Source organism: Sabethes cyaneus, chromosome 2 (genome assembly GCF_943734655.1).
Source record: "Sabethes cyaneus chromosome 2, idSabCyanKW18_F2, whole genome shotgun sequence".
Classification (NCBI taxonomy): Eukaryota; Metazoa; Arthropoda; class Insecta; order Diptera; family Culicidae; genus Sabethes; species Sabethes cyaneus.
The window spans coordinates 59,972,427-59,991,441 of NC_071354.1; the positions used below are offsets into that span (position 1 = coordinate 59,972,427).

At 41.0% G+C, this 19,015-nt stretch overlaps 3 protein-coding genes across 3 annotated transcripts; 1 reads left to right on the forward strand and 2 right to left on the reverse strand.

Annotated features, from left to right (window-relative positions):
* Nucleotides 1–2,116: 2,116 nt before the first annotated feature.
* On the reverse strand, nt 2,117–3,603 carry LOC128737847 (serine protease 52-like). The gene is made up of 4 exons (XM_053832582.1): nt 3,315–3,603; nt 3,059–3,242; nt 2,451–3,007; nt 2,117–2,387 (listed from the first exon to the last, which is right to left on the reverse strand). Exons 1-4 carry the CDS (start codon nt 3,510–3,512, stop codon nt 2,208–2,210), a joined length of 1,119 nt encoding a protein of 372 aa, XP_053688557.1. The 5' UTR covers nt 3,513–3,603; the 3' UTR covers nt 2,117–2,207.
* Nucleotides 3,604–9,688: 6,085 nt separating this feature from the next.
* LOC128735478 (uncharacterized) lies at nt 9,689–11,242 on the forward strand. Its single transcript, XM_053829960.1, has 4 exons — nt 9,689–9,709; nt 10,190–10,337; nt 10,396–10,546; nt 10,930–11,242. The coding sequence occupies exons 1-4, from the start codon at nt 9,689–9,691 to the stop codon at nt 11,240–11,242; spliced, it is 633 nt and encodes a 210-aa protein (XP_053685935.1).
* Nucleotides 11,243–17,386: 6,144 nt separating this feature from the next.
* LOC128735480 (uncharacterized) lies at nt 17,387–18,630 on the reverse strand. Its single transcript, XM_053829961.1, has 2 exons — nt 18,521–18,630; nt 17,387–18,326 (listed from the first exon to the last, which is right to left on the reverse strand). Exons 1-2 carry the CDS (start codon nt 18,628–18,630, stop codon nt 17,387–17,389), a joined length of 1,050 nt encoding a protein of 349 aa, XP_053685936.1.
* Between the last annotated feature and the right edge of the window lie 385 nt (nt 18,631–19,015).

Sequence of the window (19,015 nt, forward strand, 5' to 3'; positions counted from 1 at the left end):
AATGGTCCGATGAGGTCATTTATCTTAAAATCACGCCAGACAGGCAGCAAACTCTTCCGGTTTTTGTACTCGATGATATCCAGAACATCTAGATTAAGCCTGATGAATCAGCTGGCTGTCTACGTGGTCTCGGTCTGGTCGGGCTGTACTAGGACACACAGGCTGAGGCTTCAGCGCGTACAAAACAAATGCCTAGAGATGATCCTGAACCTGTCCCCTTGGACGAAAATAAGTGAAGTGCATGACCGTGCCTGGGATACCCTGCAGGCTAAGTTTGACGCATATAAGTTAAAATACGTAGGGAGGTTTTCTTACTCAGCACACTAATGATAAACAAAAATTTGAGCAGAAACGATCCCGGAAGCTGCATTTGATAATGCTGAACAGTTCTATTCAGTGGTAATGGACGACGTAACCTATGTCAAGGTTTCAAAATTCATACAGCTTCCTGGGTAGGAGTTATACCTGGCAACCGGAACGGGAAATGTGGCAGACATTTTTAAGCGTATGAAACTGTCAATGTTTGCTTAGAGATAATTGATTTGGCAAGCTATCACTACCTGTGACTTGAAAAGTGATAACTTCATTGCAACGGGACCGTTAGCCAAAAAATTTACGTGAAGGAATGTTTAGAAAAACGTCTGCTACGTTCCCTGAAGCAGCAGCACCACCATAATGGAATAAACGCCATGAAAATGTGTGCCTCCAACAATGTGCTGGTGGTGCCTACCGACAAAGACCTTCTCAATACGGCAGAGTTCCACCCAATTAATAAATATTGGGACATCGTCAATCGGAACCTGAAGAAGACTCAAAAGCTGTTGGAAGCGAGATTCTTTGGCTGTACAGAAAATGATAACAGAAGTTAAACGAAGCGCTTCAACCGGATTCTTTTTTCTATAACAAAACAAAACAAAAACAATTTGAGTCCCTTGCGTCAAGTAAGGCTCATCATGGGGGGCTCCGTAGCCGCAAGGTTATCGAGTCTGCTTTGACAAGCGAGTGGTCGTGGGTTCGAATCTTAGTAGAATCAAGCCATTCGATGTCGTGACTTTAGCATGGGTTTATTCTCAGGCCCCTCCATTTACCCTTCCTTCATGCTGAATTCTATATTTACCCTCTGACGCCTCTTGACAGTGCAAATGTCCCTCCTATAGTTAAATGTACTGGTCAGAGGTACGAATGAGTCCTCGCCAGGGACGGCTATAATATGGAATAGTACTGGCAGCGAGGAATATGCTGGTAAAGTAGATCAAGCTTTGAAGGAAGGGTAAACCCCAATACACACAAGCACGCATAAAACTTAATAAGCATATCGCTCATTCAATAGCGATTATAGCTAAAAGAAATGCAGTGCAGGTCATACAGCAAACACCGGGGCGATATTACAATAGATCAACTATACTGGTCGCAGTAATGAGTCCACACATGGAAAAAGAAAGGCTCATCATCTACAATGGTCACGACGTCGCACTTCACCGGAAAGATGTGTTTCACCAAGATTTTTAGCTGTTCCTTCTGGCTGCTGCTCAAATACGGCCGTTTTTGAGTTATGCTTCCGTTTGACGCTTTCGCCTTTCTCTAGAGGGCAAAGGATGTTGTGAATTTCGAATCTGCTACATCCGGCGAACACAAGTCTCTCACGATGTCCAACTTCTTCACCCCGAGGGTAAGCTGGTAGCACGAACAAAACATCGAGCGTAGTTGCTTGACCATTTTCACTTGATCGACTGATAACGCATTTTTGTAGGTACTTATGTGGATCCATCACCAGGTGGCAATGTAAACGAATGAAAAATCGTTAAAATAAGTCAATTTTTTTTAATATGCATGCAAATGACGACATTAGGACGAATAAGATCGCCTTTAAAAAATGATTATGTTTTAAAAATTTGAAAAATTAGTTTCAAATTTCAACTGGAATAGCTTTTCTGTAAACACCAGTTATCTCTCTAAATGTCACAAAATAATAGTAATAATAAAATGAAACCCTTTTGAATGGCTTTACTCCTGTAATGCAATATTTTATTTAAGTCAACAGCTCGATTTTGAGCATAAAAACTACAGAATAGTTGGCTGCACAGTACATAGATAAGCAATTTTATATAGGATTGGTACGAAATTAACTAAAATCTTACAAAAGACAAAAAGTTGATCATTAATGTTCCCTGAACTCCTACAGAACGTTATTTATTCTGAGCAATAAATCACGGAGAAACGTTTAAATCATTACTGTAATTATTCAATATGATATGGTCAATCCAATCGACATAAGGTGAAATTTTAGTCCCAAATAAATCCGAGTTGCACCCAAGACTCAATGAAGACACCACTCCGTAGAGACACGGCGAGCTGACGTTGCGTGAAATGGCACCACCGTAATCCACCTGAAAATGGTATACATACTATTATAATTTGTAACGGAATTCAATTACCACATACACCCCTACCTTGCAAATCGATGGAATCAAAGGCACTTGATGCCTTCCGCAGTGCATTGTATGGTTTAGATGGTTTATTAAACTGTTACATTGATTGTCTTGCTTGATTTGCATCCGAATTGTGTGGGTCCTGGTTCGGTTGCCAAACTGATTACTCCGTACTGTGTAATATATCTTATCCAGCAGGACTTGTGTTTCACCAGTTCGGTAGAGGCAAGCAGGAACTAATGGCATTTCGCCTTTTAAATATTTGGTCAATCGTAGTAAAGCAATATCGTTTTCCGGTTTGTTTTGACTGTACTGCGGGTGGACATAAACTTTGTCGATTGGAATAATTTCTTTTGTAGATTCTACAAAGATATACATGGGCGGAGCATGTATTTTTGCAGCGCAGAGGGCAGAGGTGACTGCAAATTTGTAATCAACCATTGTGGCTCCGCAATGATATGCATACAGGTCAGTGTGGTTCGATATTATTTCTACTCGGTGGTAAGGAAGTTGTTGATTCGCAGCTGTGTTGCCATATGTTTGATGTTTGGTGTGACTCTGAGCATTTCGACTACAAGCTTCAAAAATATGATCAATTACTTTCAACACTAAATGCTAAACCATTTTACCTGAATAGCTCAAATTAGATTGGATCTCCTTTTCGATCCATTCTTTATACGAAGCGACACGTGTGTAAACTCCAGTTGACCCATCAGTACACAGTGTTCCGAAAGAAACAATCCCAACTACGAGAGGAATAATTGTTCCATCTAAATCCTGTCGTTCGACAAAAAGTGGGGTACCTGAATCTCCCTTAAAAAAATACGTAAAACTAAATAAAATTCTAAGCGCGAATGCACAAACTGATCCACAAGTTATACGTACTTCACAAGTATCCTCATTGTCACTACCGGCACAGAACTGATCATCCAGTAATCCGTTTGGCAGTGATCGTTCACTTAGGGGCATTCGTTCCTCGCATTCGGTTTTATTAATGAATGACAATGTAACTTTTTCAAATTTCGGGCTCGACCTTTCGAAAAAATCTCCAAACCCCAACTTGATGGCACTCATTGGTTCCATTGGAAAATCTTTTTCCAACCACAGACAAGCGGGACAAACTGAATCGGTGAAATAAACCTCATGTTCCAACTCAATAATTGCAATATCGAAGTATTTTCTACTGAACCGATACTGGGGATGCTTCCTGAATTGCCGAATCGGAATTTGTTGAGCATCTTTCACTCCACTGGCTGTATTTCCATTACCGAAGGATACTGTATCTGGTGGTATACTATGGCAAAACAAACAATAATTGTGTTGAATAATTTACGTATTAGTTGCTATACCCGTCATTATCTTCGGCACAGTGAGCCGCAGTTAGAATGAATCTCGAAGACAAAAGTGTTCCACCACATCGGTACTGAATTTTTTCTTCGTTGGTCCAACCTATAGAAACCTGATTATTGAATCGTGATGAGTTCAACTCAACTTCATTAACTTACCACATGTTGATATTCTCTATTCTGGACTTGTTTGTTGTCAGGTGTGGTTATAGATTGGTCAATTTTGGAATAAAAATGGGATGGACAGTCTATAAAAAGATTGCATTTGAATTTTGATAACAACCACATACTCTCAACTGTATTTATACTCACTCACCTTCCAAACAATGCCGTTGAAAATATCCATCTGACGGAATGTCCGTAAAGAATTTACGATCGGTAACTTCCGTTGAAGATGTTTTCAATATTCCAGCTGCGACAAGCAGCAATCCAAACAACTCCATAATTTCGTCTTTCGTCTGTGGCTCTTTTGCAATCAAACGAACAGGTCAAGTATAAACGATTACTGGGCTGACCTGCATCAATGAACGGTCTCAACTGATTGGCTTCACTGAGCGATCGCTGGGACTTCCCCGGCTCGGTTCTGCTGAGTGAAATTTGATTAACACAAACAAGTTTTACGAGTCATTCATTCTTACCGACCATATGGACTTAGCGTTTCGAGCCATTCTCCAGGTTGGAAGCAGTTGAAGATGTTAACTGTTGCGAACTCGGGAATGGCTGAGCAGTCTATAAAAATGCTGTTTCGAGTTTTGACCTTGTAGAAAACGCTGAGAATGGAAACGAACAAATAAGTAAATAAATTAATGGTTCAGTATGCGATAACAAAATTTATTTATATATTTATCATATAATGCTTGGGTTATATTAATATATCTATTAATAACTAGTTGACCCGGCAAACTTCGGAATGCCACAAATTGAACTTTATGACATTTATTATAAATCTCGAATGAACTCAAAGTATATATTAAGTTCGACTCTTCTTTGATGGATTCAACTTTTGATGCAGTCAATCATCAGATTTTCACAAAACGTCTGTTTCTAACTACTATGCGGATATTCTATTCAATTTCCAATACCCACCAGTTGTACCGGTTATCAATTTGTTTATTCTATGTCAAAATAAATTCGATGACTTTGGATAGCGTCCAATTATATCTGCTGTAATTGATCGTTTATGGAATATATGCAGAGCTATATTTTAATTACAGCTGAAATCTGTTCTGTTCATAAGTATCAAACTAGCAGTTCCAGTATCATCTGAAAGTATCAAATAAGTATCCAAATACCTGCAAAAATAATGAAATATTTCGAATATCCATTCTTCGATCTGTGTTCGATGTTCCCGGGTAAAATCTGTTGTAGAGAAACCGCCATCTTTATGTACACAAATGACAGAAATTAGTTGATTAAGAAAATATTCACATACGTTCTGTCCTGAGGATGAAGGGATACATTTCGAAACGTCGACTTTAAACGGAATATAAATATTTTCGCACGAAACCTGCGACCAAAAGCCAGTACCATATCTTAAGGGGAAACCGAAAGTGGCTCAAAGATGGCTGGATAAATGGCTACCATTCGAAGCATGTATTGTTTTGCGCCTTAAAAATGCATCTGTATTGGCAGAGCACGCTTTCGCCACGTAATCAGTGCTTCCAGCGCTGTTATAATGTCCTAAAACTTGTAATTCAATTTATCGATCTGCTGTGTATCAACAAACGCTCAGCAAAACATAATTGCTAATGGAAAATAAATTTAACTGAACATATCGATCATTACGTGTTCATAAAAGCGACTAATGTATAATTTGGAATTAGTTAATAGATATTTGGTTACGCATATATTTCGTTGAACTAGCGATTTCCGAAAAAGCAGCAACACAGTATCAAACTTTCGTCACATCAATGAGCTTTTAAAGAGCTTTCAACTTTCGCCGCATCGATGAGCTTAGAGTGAAATAAACAAACAAAACGCAAACGCAGGAATCAAAAACGCAATCCGATGCAAGCGGATTAATTAAACATCCTAGTTATCCTACGCATTATTCAGTTGCTGCTGTTAATTTTGATTGAATCGGAATGCCTTGATAAAGAAAACAAACTTTTTTTCGGGATGTTTGTAGTCAGTGCGGTTTTTTTTTTCCTGTATGGACTCATCACTGCGACCATTATGGTTAGATCTATTGTGATATCGCCCGGGTGTTTGTTGTATAACCCGCACTGCATTTATTTTGGCTATAGTCGCTATTGAGTGAGCGATATGCTTATTGAATTTTTTTTTTTTGTATGCGTGCTTGTGTGTAATTGGGTACCCTTCATCAATACTTTACTCTACTTTACCCACCTCGTTCCACATGACAGCGCACAGTCCCCAATTATAGTCATCCCTGGCGTAGCAAACCAGTGCATTTTTACTATAAGGGTCTCATTTTTGCACTGTCAATAGGCCATATCGGGATAATATAGAACTCAGCATGAAGGAAGGGCGATGAGGGGCCTGAGAATAAACCCATGCTAAAGTCACTTTGACATCGAATGGCCTGATTCTACTAAGATTCGAACCCATGACCATTCGCAGTCAGTGCGGTTGGCTGCGAATCAGCTGTTTATGTTTGCAAGCTCCGCTATTTGACATATTTTACCAATACTAATGCAATATTCAAATAAACGTTTAGGTTTTTAACGAACACATGAGATGTACAGTACAGTGTTTGTCGCACTAACACAATAACGTGAGCCACTTTCGGTTCCGCCTTAAACAAAACAAACGGTTGTTTTTATCATCATCGAAAATTACAAATTACCACCACTACTTGAGTATCTACCCTGTAAAGGAGGTAATCTGTCTATCTGGAAATAACCCAGGGTAGAACCATTGCCAGCGTTTCTCAGCCATATTTATAAACCTCAACTTTAGAGTAGATCAAGTAAATTGTATTCTTACAACGTACAACATTCAGGATCAGCAGATTTCGAGTACACTAATCGTGGAAACGGTTCAAATATCCCTGTATTTCCATGCAGTCTGCTATCGAGCGTACGGGAAGAAAAAGTTTGAGTTTGTTAGTGTATAAAAGAGACCGTCCAGATGGTATAACAAAGAAAGCGGCCTTAAAAACAATATAAATAGCAATGGTCTCAGGTTACTTCCGTGTGGTAAGCCTGAGCACTTCGCGAAATTAGCGATACTTCCTATTTTTATGGATTTCGTTTTTCGGAGCTTGACCTTTTGTTTTTATTCGACAGACTTCGCTGCCAATTGTTACAGTACAGGACAAATGCGGGGCTAGTGGTACGAGCATACAGTCTCTCCTAGCTGAGCTTCGAACATAAGACCGACTTGTTAGACCAGTCTTACCTAGAGGCCATCTGGGAGACCGCGCGTAGGGATGTATTTCCACGCTAATTTTCTATATTTGGTTTATCGCCTTTCTTAAAGATGGGGAACATGATTTTGAATATTTCCAACGCGTGTGGAATATCGCCTGCGAAGGCGACTGTTTAAAAATTAATTAAAATAAATATTACGTTGGAACACATAAAGCTTTCGCACATTGCATTGTTGAACAGTTCAACTCCTGCACTGTGGAAAGAATATCTTTGTCAGAAAAACTAATATTTCCTATGCTTTAACACATTGTTACGTACGTCGCAGATGACATTTTCAATTTGAACCGGATTAGCTGTCACGATTGAAAAAAAAACTCAAAATCAGCAAAAACATCGCAAGTGTCACTCTTTGTGCTCGAAAATTCTTCTGCTAGCAATATGCAACAACAAGGCAATCCGTTCTCTTGCCGTTTTTGGGTTTCGCTTAAAATCAAATTGCAGTCGTAACACAAATCAAGAGAAAAGTAATTGATTATAATTTTGAAGGTCCATTGAGCCGCTATGCTGCCCGTACTTCCCGCACTCGACACTTGACAGTGACTGATTGTGAGTCGAGTCGAGTTGCTCGACGTAACTTGCACAATAGGGCCCAAAAACTAGGAGCTGCGTCGAAGTGGTTTGCAGCCAGGCTTCATTTTGCTGATCTTCAACATACAGAGACAAAGCAATGTGCTTCTCACAACGACCAAGCGCGTTCGTTTTCTATTTAACCGTTCGCTCTCCCTCCGAATGATGCCTGAATACCGTTTTCTCTTATAACGACTCATCTTGCGCAGAGGGATCACAACTACAAGCAGAGCTAATCTTTTCTTCGTACACTGGAGACAAAATATTATTTGCTCCGTATCCCAAAATAGAATATGGGACAGGCAATCACAGACAAACAGACGAGACACTCGCGTTAATTCCATCGTCCAATAAAAAACCACTCAGTTTTCAAAAAAGCATGTTTCGCAACATGGCCACACCGCGGCGCGCGAATGTTCCTTCTGTATAAAACCATACAAATGTAAAAACATAACAGCATAAAACCCTGCAGATGTAAGCTACTCCGCAACGTGCACAACAGTGGGTGCTAGTGTGCAAGTAAAATGTGTAGGAGGATGGTTTTTAAAGGATTTTCTTCTATGTGTCATGTCAGTTCGTCAGTGAGGCAATTATAAGGAATGAAACGATATACTCCGTGACTTGAGAGCAGACATTTGGTAGTCTCCGGCAGGAAAAGTAAGATGAATCAAAACTGATGCTCACTCGGGGACAGAGCAAAGCAGAAAAGCACTGCAAAAGCAAAATCTCGTTGCTTGTCGGAGAAGGTAACATCCGATAGCGAGAGAGCAATTCGATTCGCCTCCTGCGCTTTGCCAGTAAAACACCGAGAATTGAGCAAAATTTCAGAGCACGGCAGAAGCCTGTTTGCAGCAGGAATAAATCTAATAACATCAAACTCAAAACACCTGCATCCCCAAGTAGCATACTTTTTCAGCACTGACTGAAATTAGATTAATGTTACCACAACTAGTTTATAGCAACTGTGTTACTAGGGTCCTCTTCTCCACTTTTCACTCCCCTCTCATCTGCTGTAGCTCTGGACCCAGCAAACATCACCTTGGTTGCTGACGTTACCGTAGATTTCTCTATTGTCTATTAGTGATTTTTTCTCTAGTCACCAATAAGTGCGGGGCTCTGTGCGACCGTACGGGTTTGCCGGCCTAAACGCCGGCTCTGCGAAAACCTCTAACATTCTGATAGTATATCCCGAGTTGGCCGATAGTTGTTCATGCGAGTGAAGATGCATGACTATCAGTCACGTATTCGTCGGAAGGATAATGTCCCGCAGGGGCTGGAACAAATTCAATCGCTGGCTGCAATTGAAGGTCGCTATGAGGGCGCGTAGTATCTGGTATAGCTTCTGGCTAGGTGTAGGTAGTATAGGTTGCTGAACTGAGTAGTCGATCCTGAGCTTGGACTTCTGCAGTCATTTTTAGTATTTCGGGCACTTCGAGGTCTACGAGCGTGATCCGTACTTAATTAGTCAACAGTTGACAATTTCTGTTTGTTGTTAAAATCCACACTTTGGGTTAAATTCCACATACTTCTTTGTTACAGTTGGCCACCTTATTACGGTATTTGGAACATCTTTAAAAGCGTAGAACCCACCGCAGAAAAGTGGTCCCAGCCAGGGCCTTTAATTATCACCGAATTTCAAACAAAACAGAAAATCTTTTTTCTTAGCATACATTGTTTTTTATGCCTCTGAGTTTCGTATGTACAACTGCACAGTGATTTTCATCATAGTATACAAGTTCAATATATCGTGAAAATAGAACAGCAGAAAGTGATTTTCAAACCCAGAAGGTGATATTCACTTCAGGAAAAAAACAATTTTAAATGCAGTAAATGAAAAGAAAAATCTTATGTCCAACAGCTGAACGCAATAAATGCTAAATAACAACATAAATTTTTTTTATTGATTTTCACTGCTCAAACGTGAATATCAGTTTGTTAAGGCCCAGACACAATGCCTCCGTTCCGGTTTACGGTACGTTGACATTTCATTTTAATTACACGTAATCAAATGTTTCAAGACACAATTCATCCGGTACGGTTTGCGGTGTTGTACTAAAAATGTGCTAAACGTAAGGCTAGCCGCAACATTTGATTACTTTCAAATTTTGCGGAATAGGATGCGTTGAAAATATAACAAATTGTTGTTTATATTGACAACTGCTGATATTCAGAGTCGCAATATTTTGCCAGCTGCTTCCAGAAACAACAAGGTAGGTTTTTAGATTCGTATTTATTAAGACCCCCAGACATTGGTGAGCATGCTAATGAATTCAGACTCAACTAATTTATTCGCCTTTGTGTAAAAGCTATGAACGTTAGGTTCAAAACTCGGCTCGAAAAACCAAGCCAAAATGTTGTCCACTGGGAGCCCAAAATATACGTACGTGTTTGGGGGCCTTTATAACTTCATTTTTATAGTAGGTAAATAAGTGAAAAGATTCCTATTTTTCAGATGGATGAAAAAAATTCCATAAACGATGTCATAATAAACTTTGTTCGGGAGCACCCAATACTGTACGATAAGTCATTAAGATCGTACAAGAATAACAACGCGAGGAACAAGCTGTGGCAAACACTTGCAGGTGATCTTAAAATGGAAGGTACATAATTTACTAAATATATATGATTATTATTTCTTCAAATATTTTTTATTTGCAGTTAAAGCAATAACAACGAGATGGCGGTCTTTAAGGGATAAGTTTAACAAAGAAACTAAACCGGAAAAGTCCGGTTCAGATGCGCCCGACATTCCTAGATGGGAATATTTTGATTCCATGTCATTTTTAAAGGACCATTTAATGCACAGAAAGTAAGCACATACATATATTCCATTAACCTGTATGTATGTATGTTCATTTATATCACTGTGTGTATATATATATGAAGTTGTGCAAATTTGTTTGTATGTATGTATGTAGGTAGGAAAGCCATGATAGGGTTGATAGGTTTTTCATGCGGTTTTTTATATACACTAGCCGATTCGGCGTAACTTCAACTGATCAATAGTACTTTCAAAGCGCCCCTTTGGAAATAAACCTTGAACATCCCCGAAGACTTGCTAAGTTTGCTAGGTAGTAGCTTACATTTAAAATAGGAATAAGCCGGGATGTATTCTTATTAGAGATTTTACTAATATACTCATAAATAATTCAACAATATTTTATATGTTTTACCATTTTATAATCTTTCTAGAACAATCAGTAATTATAACATTGAGGAGCATCCGGAAGAATTTTTGGAACTTAATAATAATATCGATGAGAACGTGGAAGAAGTTTTAGATAATTTTCCAATTTCTGCCAAAAAAAGGAAAATGTCCGAAGTCGACCAGAAGATGAACTCGATTCTGGACAATTATTTAAGTAAACCGAAGCTGCGTCACGATGAATTTTGTCACTTATTAAATGTTAAGCTTAGCTCTCTTCCTTTTGAAGCAGCAAACAAATTGGAAGCATCTGTTCTTGAATTAGTTTACAATACTGTAAATGAATGCAACAATGAATAAACTACTAATACAGGTCACTGTAAACAAGGTATTCCTTTTAAAATAACTTTATAATGTTCCTTTGTTGTTTAATCTAGTTCTTTATTGATTTTAATTATAGTAACATTACATATATGTATGTAATGTTGTAATGGGCTGGTAAATGGCTGGGTAATGCGTAACATCGGTACCTCGCGTACCTGCAGTTATAAAATAGACCCCGCAGTGGTCATTAGCCTCTTATCCAGCAACTCCTCTCCCTACCTCCTCGTGGTACCAGCCGGAATACGAGCAACCTTGGTGGAGATCGGGTAACCAACCCCGGTGGAAGCTAAGGTCGTATACCGACAGGGAAGGAGGCACTCATGCATCTGCTGAGTGTGGGGCAGAAAGAACAGCCTTGCCAGCCGTGAGCGTCTGACTCCAGGTTAGGGGCGGCTCGCGACGGTGATTCCACTGCACGGTGAATCGCCGTTTCCGTTACCAGGTATGCGGCTGTATCCCAGGTTAGGGGCGGCATACAACAGCGACTGATCCGGAGCGGACGGCTGACTTATGAAACGCTGTGTCTCGCCAGCTATACCCAAGACAGCAGCCCTGTCCGCGAGACTAGGCATCGCAGCCCCAGTAAGGCAGTATGCTTAAAAAACTTTCGCTACTGTGTTACCTGACTCACTGCGCATAGCGTTGTATTCGCGGTATCGTGTTGGTTCGAAAGGTTTCGAAAAATATCGCCATTGTATCAAAAATATCGTTGATTTTGATCACTAAAAATAACGTACTTAAACGTTATATTGCAAGCGCTAGTAGTACGCAATAATTGTATTGTGAAACTGAATTGTTATTCATGCAACTTTTTACAAGTTAAATGCAATAACAAAAGCACAACTTATAAAAAATCGGTTGTTATCGATATTAGCTGCATATGCGTTATAAACGAATAAAACGCATGGTGACGTTTTATTTCAATAACACGCATATTCGCAGTGAGTCAGGTAAAACAGTAGGAGAAATTCAGGAAAGGAACTACAACCGGATAATCGGCATGGACCCAGGCAAAAGAAAAAGGACAACGATTATTGGAAACTTGGTAATTGGAATGTCAGGACTCTACTTGAACCGGCACGCGCGGGTATCCTGGCAAGAGAGCTGCAGAAGATGAAGGTCGAGGTTGCAGCCATCCAGGAAGTGCGGTGGCCGAAGACGGGAGAACGTGAATTCCGCGCAGTAGATCCTATTGCGGGAACGTCATTCAAGTATCACATCTACTCCAGTGGCGGCGGTAAAGCATAGCATTGAGTCGGATTCGTATTACATGGAAAACAAATGAAGCGTGTAATTAGGTGGAGGCCCATCAATGACCGTCTATGCGTGTTGAGAATTAAGGGCAAATTCTTCAACTACAGTCTGATAAATGTGTACGCACCGACGAACGACAAGCCCGATGACGTAAAAGAGGCGTTCTATGATCTTCTCGACAGAACATATGGAGAGTGCCCAAGACATGACATAAATCCAAGCAGCACCATATGTTGTATGAAGGGTTACGCAACTCTAATTGAAACATTCAAGTATGGTAAAAGTTCGCATCAGTTACCTTTATCGAACTGTTATGTGATTGCAAAAGCGCAAGAGGTGGAGCCTATATGCAACCAATTGTTACACAGATGTTTTATGAAACATCAATGCGCATTTACCCTTATTCTGCGAGTCACATGACTCAATACGACAATTGTCATTCGCCGTGACTCGCCACGGCGAGTCGAGTGACAATCGTGTCACCTAGGTAAGAAACCCTTGTCACCTAAGTGACAAGGCGACTCACCTAGGTGACAATTGTCACCTGATTCGCGGTGACTGCAACATAGTCACGTCACTCGCCTCGCAGAATAAGGGTAATTATCTATCCATTCGCGACTACGATACTAAAAGAGATTTTAAGCCTGTTCGCACTCACACGAAATCCTATGTCGCGTTGTCAAAACTTGCGTGAAAGCAAAACCAAAAGTACTTTCTTCTCTTTTTTCCTCGGACAAAAACCAAACAATTATGAGCAACTTTGTAATCGCGAATTATGTATAGCGGGAAGCAAAATTCCTCTCTGGTCTCCAAGACGAAAATTATTTACATTAATATCCTTAATGCGAAACAAAACTTTAGTTTTTTGTGCCTATTATGAGCTAATCTTCATGCCATTCAAAATTTATCGTACAAAATATAATTTTGCTTTGTATTATTTGATGCGCCTCGTGAAAGTTATTAATTTGTTAATTTTCAAGTTTAAAGAATTAAACCAGCCAGATTAAGAATTTGTTTACGATGAAAAAAAGCGGTGTAAAATCGAACTAGATACTGTAATCACATAATATTTTAGTAAAAGCCACGGATTCCTGATGAATGTTCGTGTAATTATTGTTTAAATAAAAACATTTCTTCATTGAAAAATATTTTTTCATAAAAATATGGCGGAATATGATGTTACATTGATTGTATTTGTTTGGTTACATTTTATTTAAAAATATGCCGTAATCAACATGATGCAACATCATGTGACATTATTGTTTAGCAATGACATTATAATAACACGATGTTGCGATGAAGTTTCCTGTTACTAGATATAGACTACTATATTTGTGACAGCCAGTATAAGTATTGGATAACCTGAATCTAACGTATTAATAACATGAAGTTGCTTATTTGTTGCGTGTTTCAATACTGTAACCGGTGAAGTTTTTTGCAATTTAAACAAGACTAAATAGCAACATGGAAGATGTTGCAAGTGCTTCTTGGGAAGATAGTCATCGGGGATACAAATGCACAGGTCGGACGTGAAGAGTTTTTTCGTCCCGTTATTGGTAGAGAAAGCCTCCATTCTACCACAAACGACAATGGCCTGAGGCTAATCAACTTCGCTGCAGCCAGAGGAATGGTTATCTGTAGTACCCATTTTGCACGATGGAACATTCGGAAGCACACCTGGAAACACCCTAATGGAGAGGCCTGCTATCAGATCGACCACGTTCTGGTTGATGGCCGGCACTTTTCTGATGTCGCAGACGTGCGATCCTTCCGGGGACCAAACGTTGACTCGGACCACTATCTCGTAGTAAGCAAGATCCGCGCCCGGTTGTCCAACGTATTCAAATCGAAACCAACGAGGAAGATACGACTGAACATTCGGCGGTTATCAGCGGAGGGAGTTGCTGCAGAATACTCTCAGAAAACTGATGAGCGGATCGGTGAACATCTCGGAGAGAACCTGAACGAACAGTTGAGACACATCCACGACGCGATCAGTACTACAGCGCGGGAAGTGTTGGGTACTACTGCTGCAACCACTTCCAGTGAGTGGTTTGACGCAGAGTGCCAGCGAGTGACTGATGAGAAGAATCGAGCCAGAAGTCACATTTTGGCTGCAACTGTGACACGCCAGAGCAGGGAGAGATACCGAGATGCTAGAGCTGCCGAAAAGAGACTTCACCGTAAGAAACGTCAGCACTGGGATCGCGTTCTTGCGGAGGCGGATAATTGCTTCGAGAGGCACGATACAAGAAGCTTCTTTAATACGATCAACGGAATCAGGAACCGGACCATGCCAACTCCTGTTATGTGCAACGACAAGGAGGGAAACCTGATTACCGAAAGATCGGAGGTGGCTAGGCGTTGGAAACAATATTTAGATGCATTGTTGAATGGTGAACAAGATGGAACGGTCAACAGAAACAGGATAACTATTGAGGATGATGGACAAGCTGTGGATCCACCAACTTTGGAAGAGGTTAGGAAAGCAGCGAGAGAGCTGAAAAACGGCAAAGCAGCTGGAAAGGACGGCATCCCCGCCGAACTTTTGAAGGTCGGGAGCGAACGGCTGTATTGTGCAATCCATCAGGTTATACTAAAGGTATGGACTGAGGAGGAATTACCTACGGACTGGTTGGAAGGTCTCATATGCCCAATTTACAAAAAGGGCCATCGACTCGAATGCTGCAATTATCGAGGAATTACTCCCCTCAATTCTGCATACAAAATTCTCTCCCGCATCCTGTTTCTCAGACTGAAGCCGTTACAGGAAACCTTTGTTGGCGAATATCAGTGCGGTTTTCGAGAGGGACGCTCCACGACGGACCAAATGTTCACCTTGCGACAGATCCTCGATAAGTTCCGGGAATTCAACTTGCAGACTCATCATCTGTTTATAGACTTCAAGGCGGCGTACGATTCAGTTAAACGAAACGAGCTGTGGCAGATTATGCTTGAACATGGTTTTCCAACAAAACTGATTAGGCTGATACGTGCTACCCTTGATGGTTCAAAATCAAGCGTCAGGATAGCGGGTGAGACTTCGGACTCGTTTGTGACGTTAGATGGTTTGAAGCAAGGTGACGGACTATCGAACTTGCTGTTGAACATTTCATTGGAAGGTGCTATTCGAAGGGCCGGCGTGCAGAGAAGCGGTACCATCATCACGAAATCTCATATGCTCCTAGGGTTCGCGGACGATATCGATATCATCGGTGTTAACCGTAGAGCTGTGGAAGAAGCGTACACGCATCTTAAAGAGGAAGCTGCGAGGATAGGGCTTATCATAAATTCTACCAAAACAAAGTATATGGTGGCTGGTAGAGAGCGTGGTAGCCCTTCGGGTGTTGGAACTGCGGTGGTAATAGATGGAGATACTTTTGAAGTGGTCGACGAATTTGTTTACCTTGGTACGTTAGTGACATGTGACAACGATGTGAGCCGTGAAGTAAAAAGGCGGATAGCGGCTGCCAACAGGGCCTTCTACGGATTACGTAGCCAGCTGAGGTCCCGTAGCCTACAACTCCGTATAAAACTCGCGCTCTATAAGACGCTAATTCTCCCGGTGGTACTCTACGGCCACGAAGCGTGGACGTTGAAAGAGAGCGACCGACGAGCTCTTGGCGTTTTTGAGCGTAAGATCCTGCGATCAATTCTTGGCGGCATATTAGACGAAGGAGTGTGGCGCAGGCGCATGAATCATGAAATATACCAAGTGTACAAAGATGCGGATATTGTCAAGCGACTAAAATACGGCAGGCTACAGTGGGCTGGCCACGTAGCAAGGATGCCGGATGAGAGACCAGCAAAAACAATATTTAGCAGAGAACCCGACAGAGGCCGACGACTTCGAGGCAGAGCCCGTACCCGTTGGATGAGCGCTGTTGACGAGGATGCTAGAACAGCGGGTGTTAGAGGCGACTGGAGAGTGGCAGCCCAAGACCGAGTAATGTGGAGACGGCTCCTGAATTCGGCATTGATTCGATAAGCAGATTGTCGCCGAAAAAGAAAGAAAAGAAGAAGAACATTACATATGTTTAGTGGTGGTGGGTATGAAATGGGGAAGGCAAACGAGAAAGCGACCAACATAGCTTTCGCCAGCCCAAGCTCCTACCTAGTGCCTCCACGCGGCCGTACCCGGTAATACTCTATTGAGTAGCTAAGCTAGGAGGTGCGACGCCGCGTGGTTTCCAGATGCCTGATCTCAAAACTGAGATTTTGGGCAGACGGCTGAACCACACGGCCAGGTAAGCCTCATATGTTATTCTAATGATTTGTTTCGTTTTAGCTCATCAAGCACCTCCTACTGTACAGTTAAAACTTTGGTCGTGCAAGTTTGAATAATGGACATGGATATCAGAAGGAAGGATTAAATTGATTATTGGATATTAGATGCACTGGTGAGATTGTTCTATTTTTCCCATATATGTTCCATTTCATTTATTTTTTAATGTTTTATTCATATCGTGTATTACTGGGTACAAGAACATCTATGAAGATTGCGTGTGTTTTTGCGCATCCTCTTATAGTAGGTGTTCAACTAACGTACCCATTTCTACAATCGTAAGGACATGGCCAGGTGTATGGTGTACTTACGGGTACACCATATCAACCCCCTTGATGTGTACGGTTGTCTATGCTATGCTATGCTATTACATATGTTTAGTGGTAGTATTTTGTATGTGTGTTGATGTAAATGTGTTGTTGATTTTTGAGTGGCATTACGTGTTTAGCTTCCTTTATCGAAGTTTTATAGCTAGCAGCTTTCATCCTGAAAGCACACGCGAGGCACTGGCGGCATCTATTAGAAATAATTTGATTAACATTACTACAGAAATAGTAACACTGTGTTTGATTCTTACAGTTTTAGTCTGCAGATAGGCGAGTCATCCCTATCGGATGAGTAAATAAATACTCGGAAAGCAGGTTACGGACATCGAGTGCATGCTGAGTACTGTTATTTCCACTGCTGCGATGGGACAGAGATGCTAAGGGATTGCTTCCTTGACGCCAATCCCCAGATCTTACGATTTCTCCCTCACAATCTACAATATCCACAAAATTTGGTGGACGGTATTCTTTTTCTGCGGTATTATTTAAAAAGTTATGCAGTACGATGCAGGCGTTAGTTATTCTGACCGCCGATGTCGGTTCCATTACCAACGTGTTTTTCAAAATTCGCCATCTAGCCACCAAAATGCCAAACGAGTTTTCGATAACTCTTCTTGCACGGGATAATCTCTTATTGAAATTCTCTTTTAGCGCAGGAAGTTGTTGGCCTGGGTACGGTCGCATTAAGTTTTCTTTCAATGGAAATGCAGCATCACCTACTATGTAATATGGTAGGTTGAGGTTAGTACCGGGCAATGCTTCCGTATCCGGAAAGTTTACTTTCTTATCAAGAAACCGTTTTCCGAACGCTGAATTGGCAAACACACCACCATCGCTATTTCCACCGTAGGCCCCAACATCAACAGATACAAAATTATATTTTGCGTCACTGACTGCCATGAGATTGATGCTGTGATGACCTTTATAATTAAAAAATAGTGATCCAGAGTTGGGGGGGCATTCAATATTTATGTGCTTCCCATCCACAGCTCCACAACAGTTCGGCATATCCCACAAGTCATTAAATTCGATAGCTTTTTGCTTCCATTGATCAGCATCCAGTTCAGGTAAATAATCATCTACGAGCTCTTCCCACAATGTGCTGCAGACTTCGTGGATGATCGATCGAGCTGTTGAAACCCCTATCTTGAAGCTCCATGCCAAAAATGGAACTCCTGGACCGTGAGCGAGAAATCTATTGTAAAGTAAGCAATTAGTATTCAAAAATAAATTTAAGATATAATACATTTGAGCCATATTAACTATTGATTTGGTTCTGGCGAGTCACGAGGACATTCGTCTATGATTAGCAAAAACTTTCTAGTCATGCTTTAAATTTCGTTACAACTTCGGTAGAAAGGAATGACTAGTATGGCTCATTGGACTTACATCAATGTGAGAAACAGCCGAAACTTGGGGCTCAGGGCTTCCCGCAAGGATCCTTTTAGAAGGCGCCGATGTATCTTGTCCAAAAGGATGTCGAATGATTGTGCAGACATTCGGGTTGCTCGCACGAACTGCTCTGGATTTTCCCGCATCAAATGGTAATTCACCACATAGAAACCTTCCGCGTTCCTTTTTTGAAGGAGTGGGTGGACCCACCACCTTCTTCTACTCACTTCGTGACTTCCGACATACGAAAATAATCTGTAAATTTCGCACAACTGCACAATCTCGGTGTCTTCCATTTTTGAGATGTGATAAACTTTTAGAATTGTCAAATGCCGAACCGGATGCATTGTGTGCTTCGATGCGTTTATTTCATACGGTTTATATTTAGTACAAAACGCATGGAATTCATACGGATAGCCGCAGCCGCAAACGTATGCATTGTGTCTGGGCCTTTACAATATCACAGGGCGCTGATACCGTTCTGATTCAAAC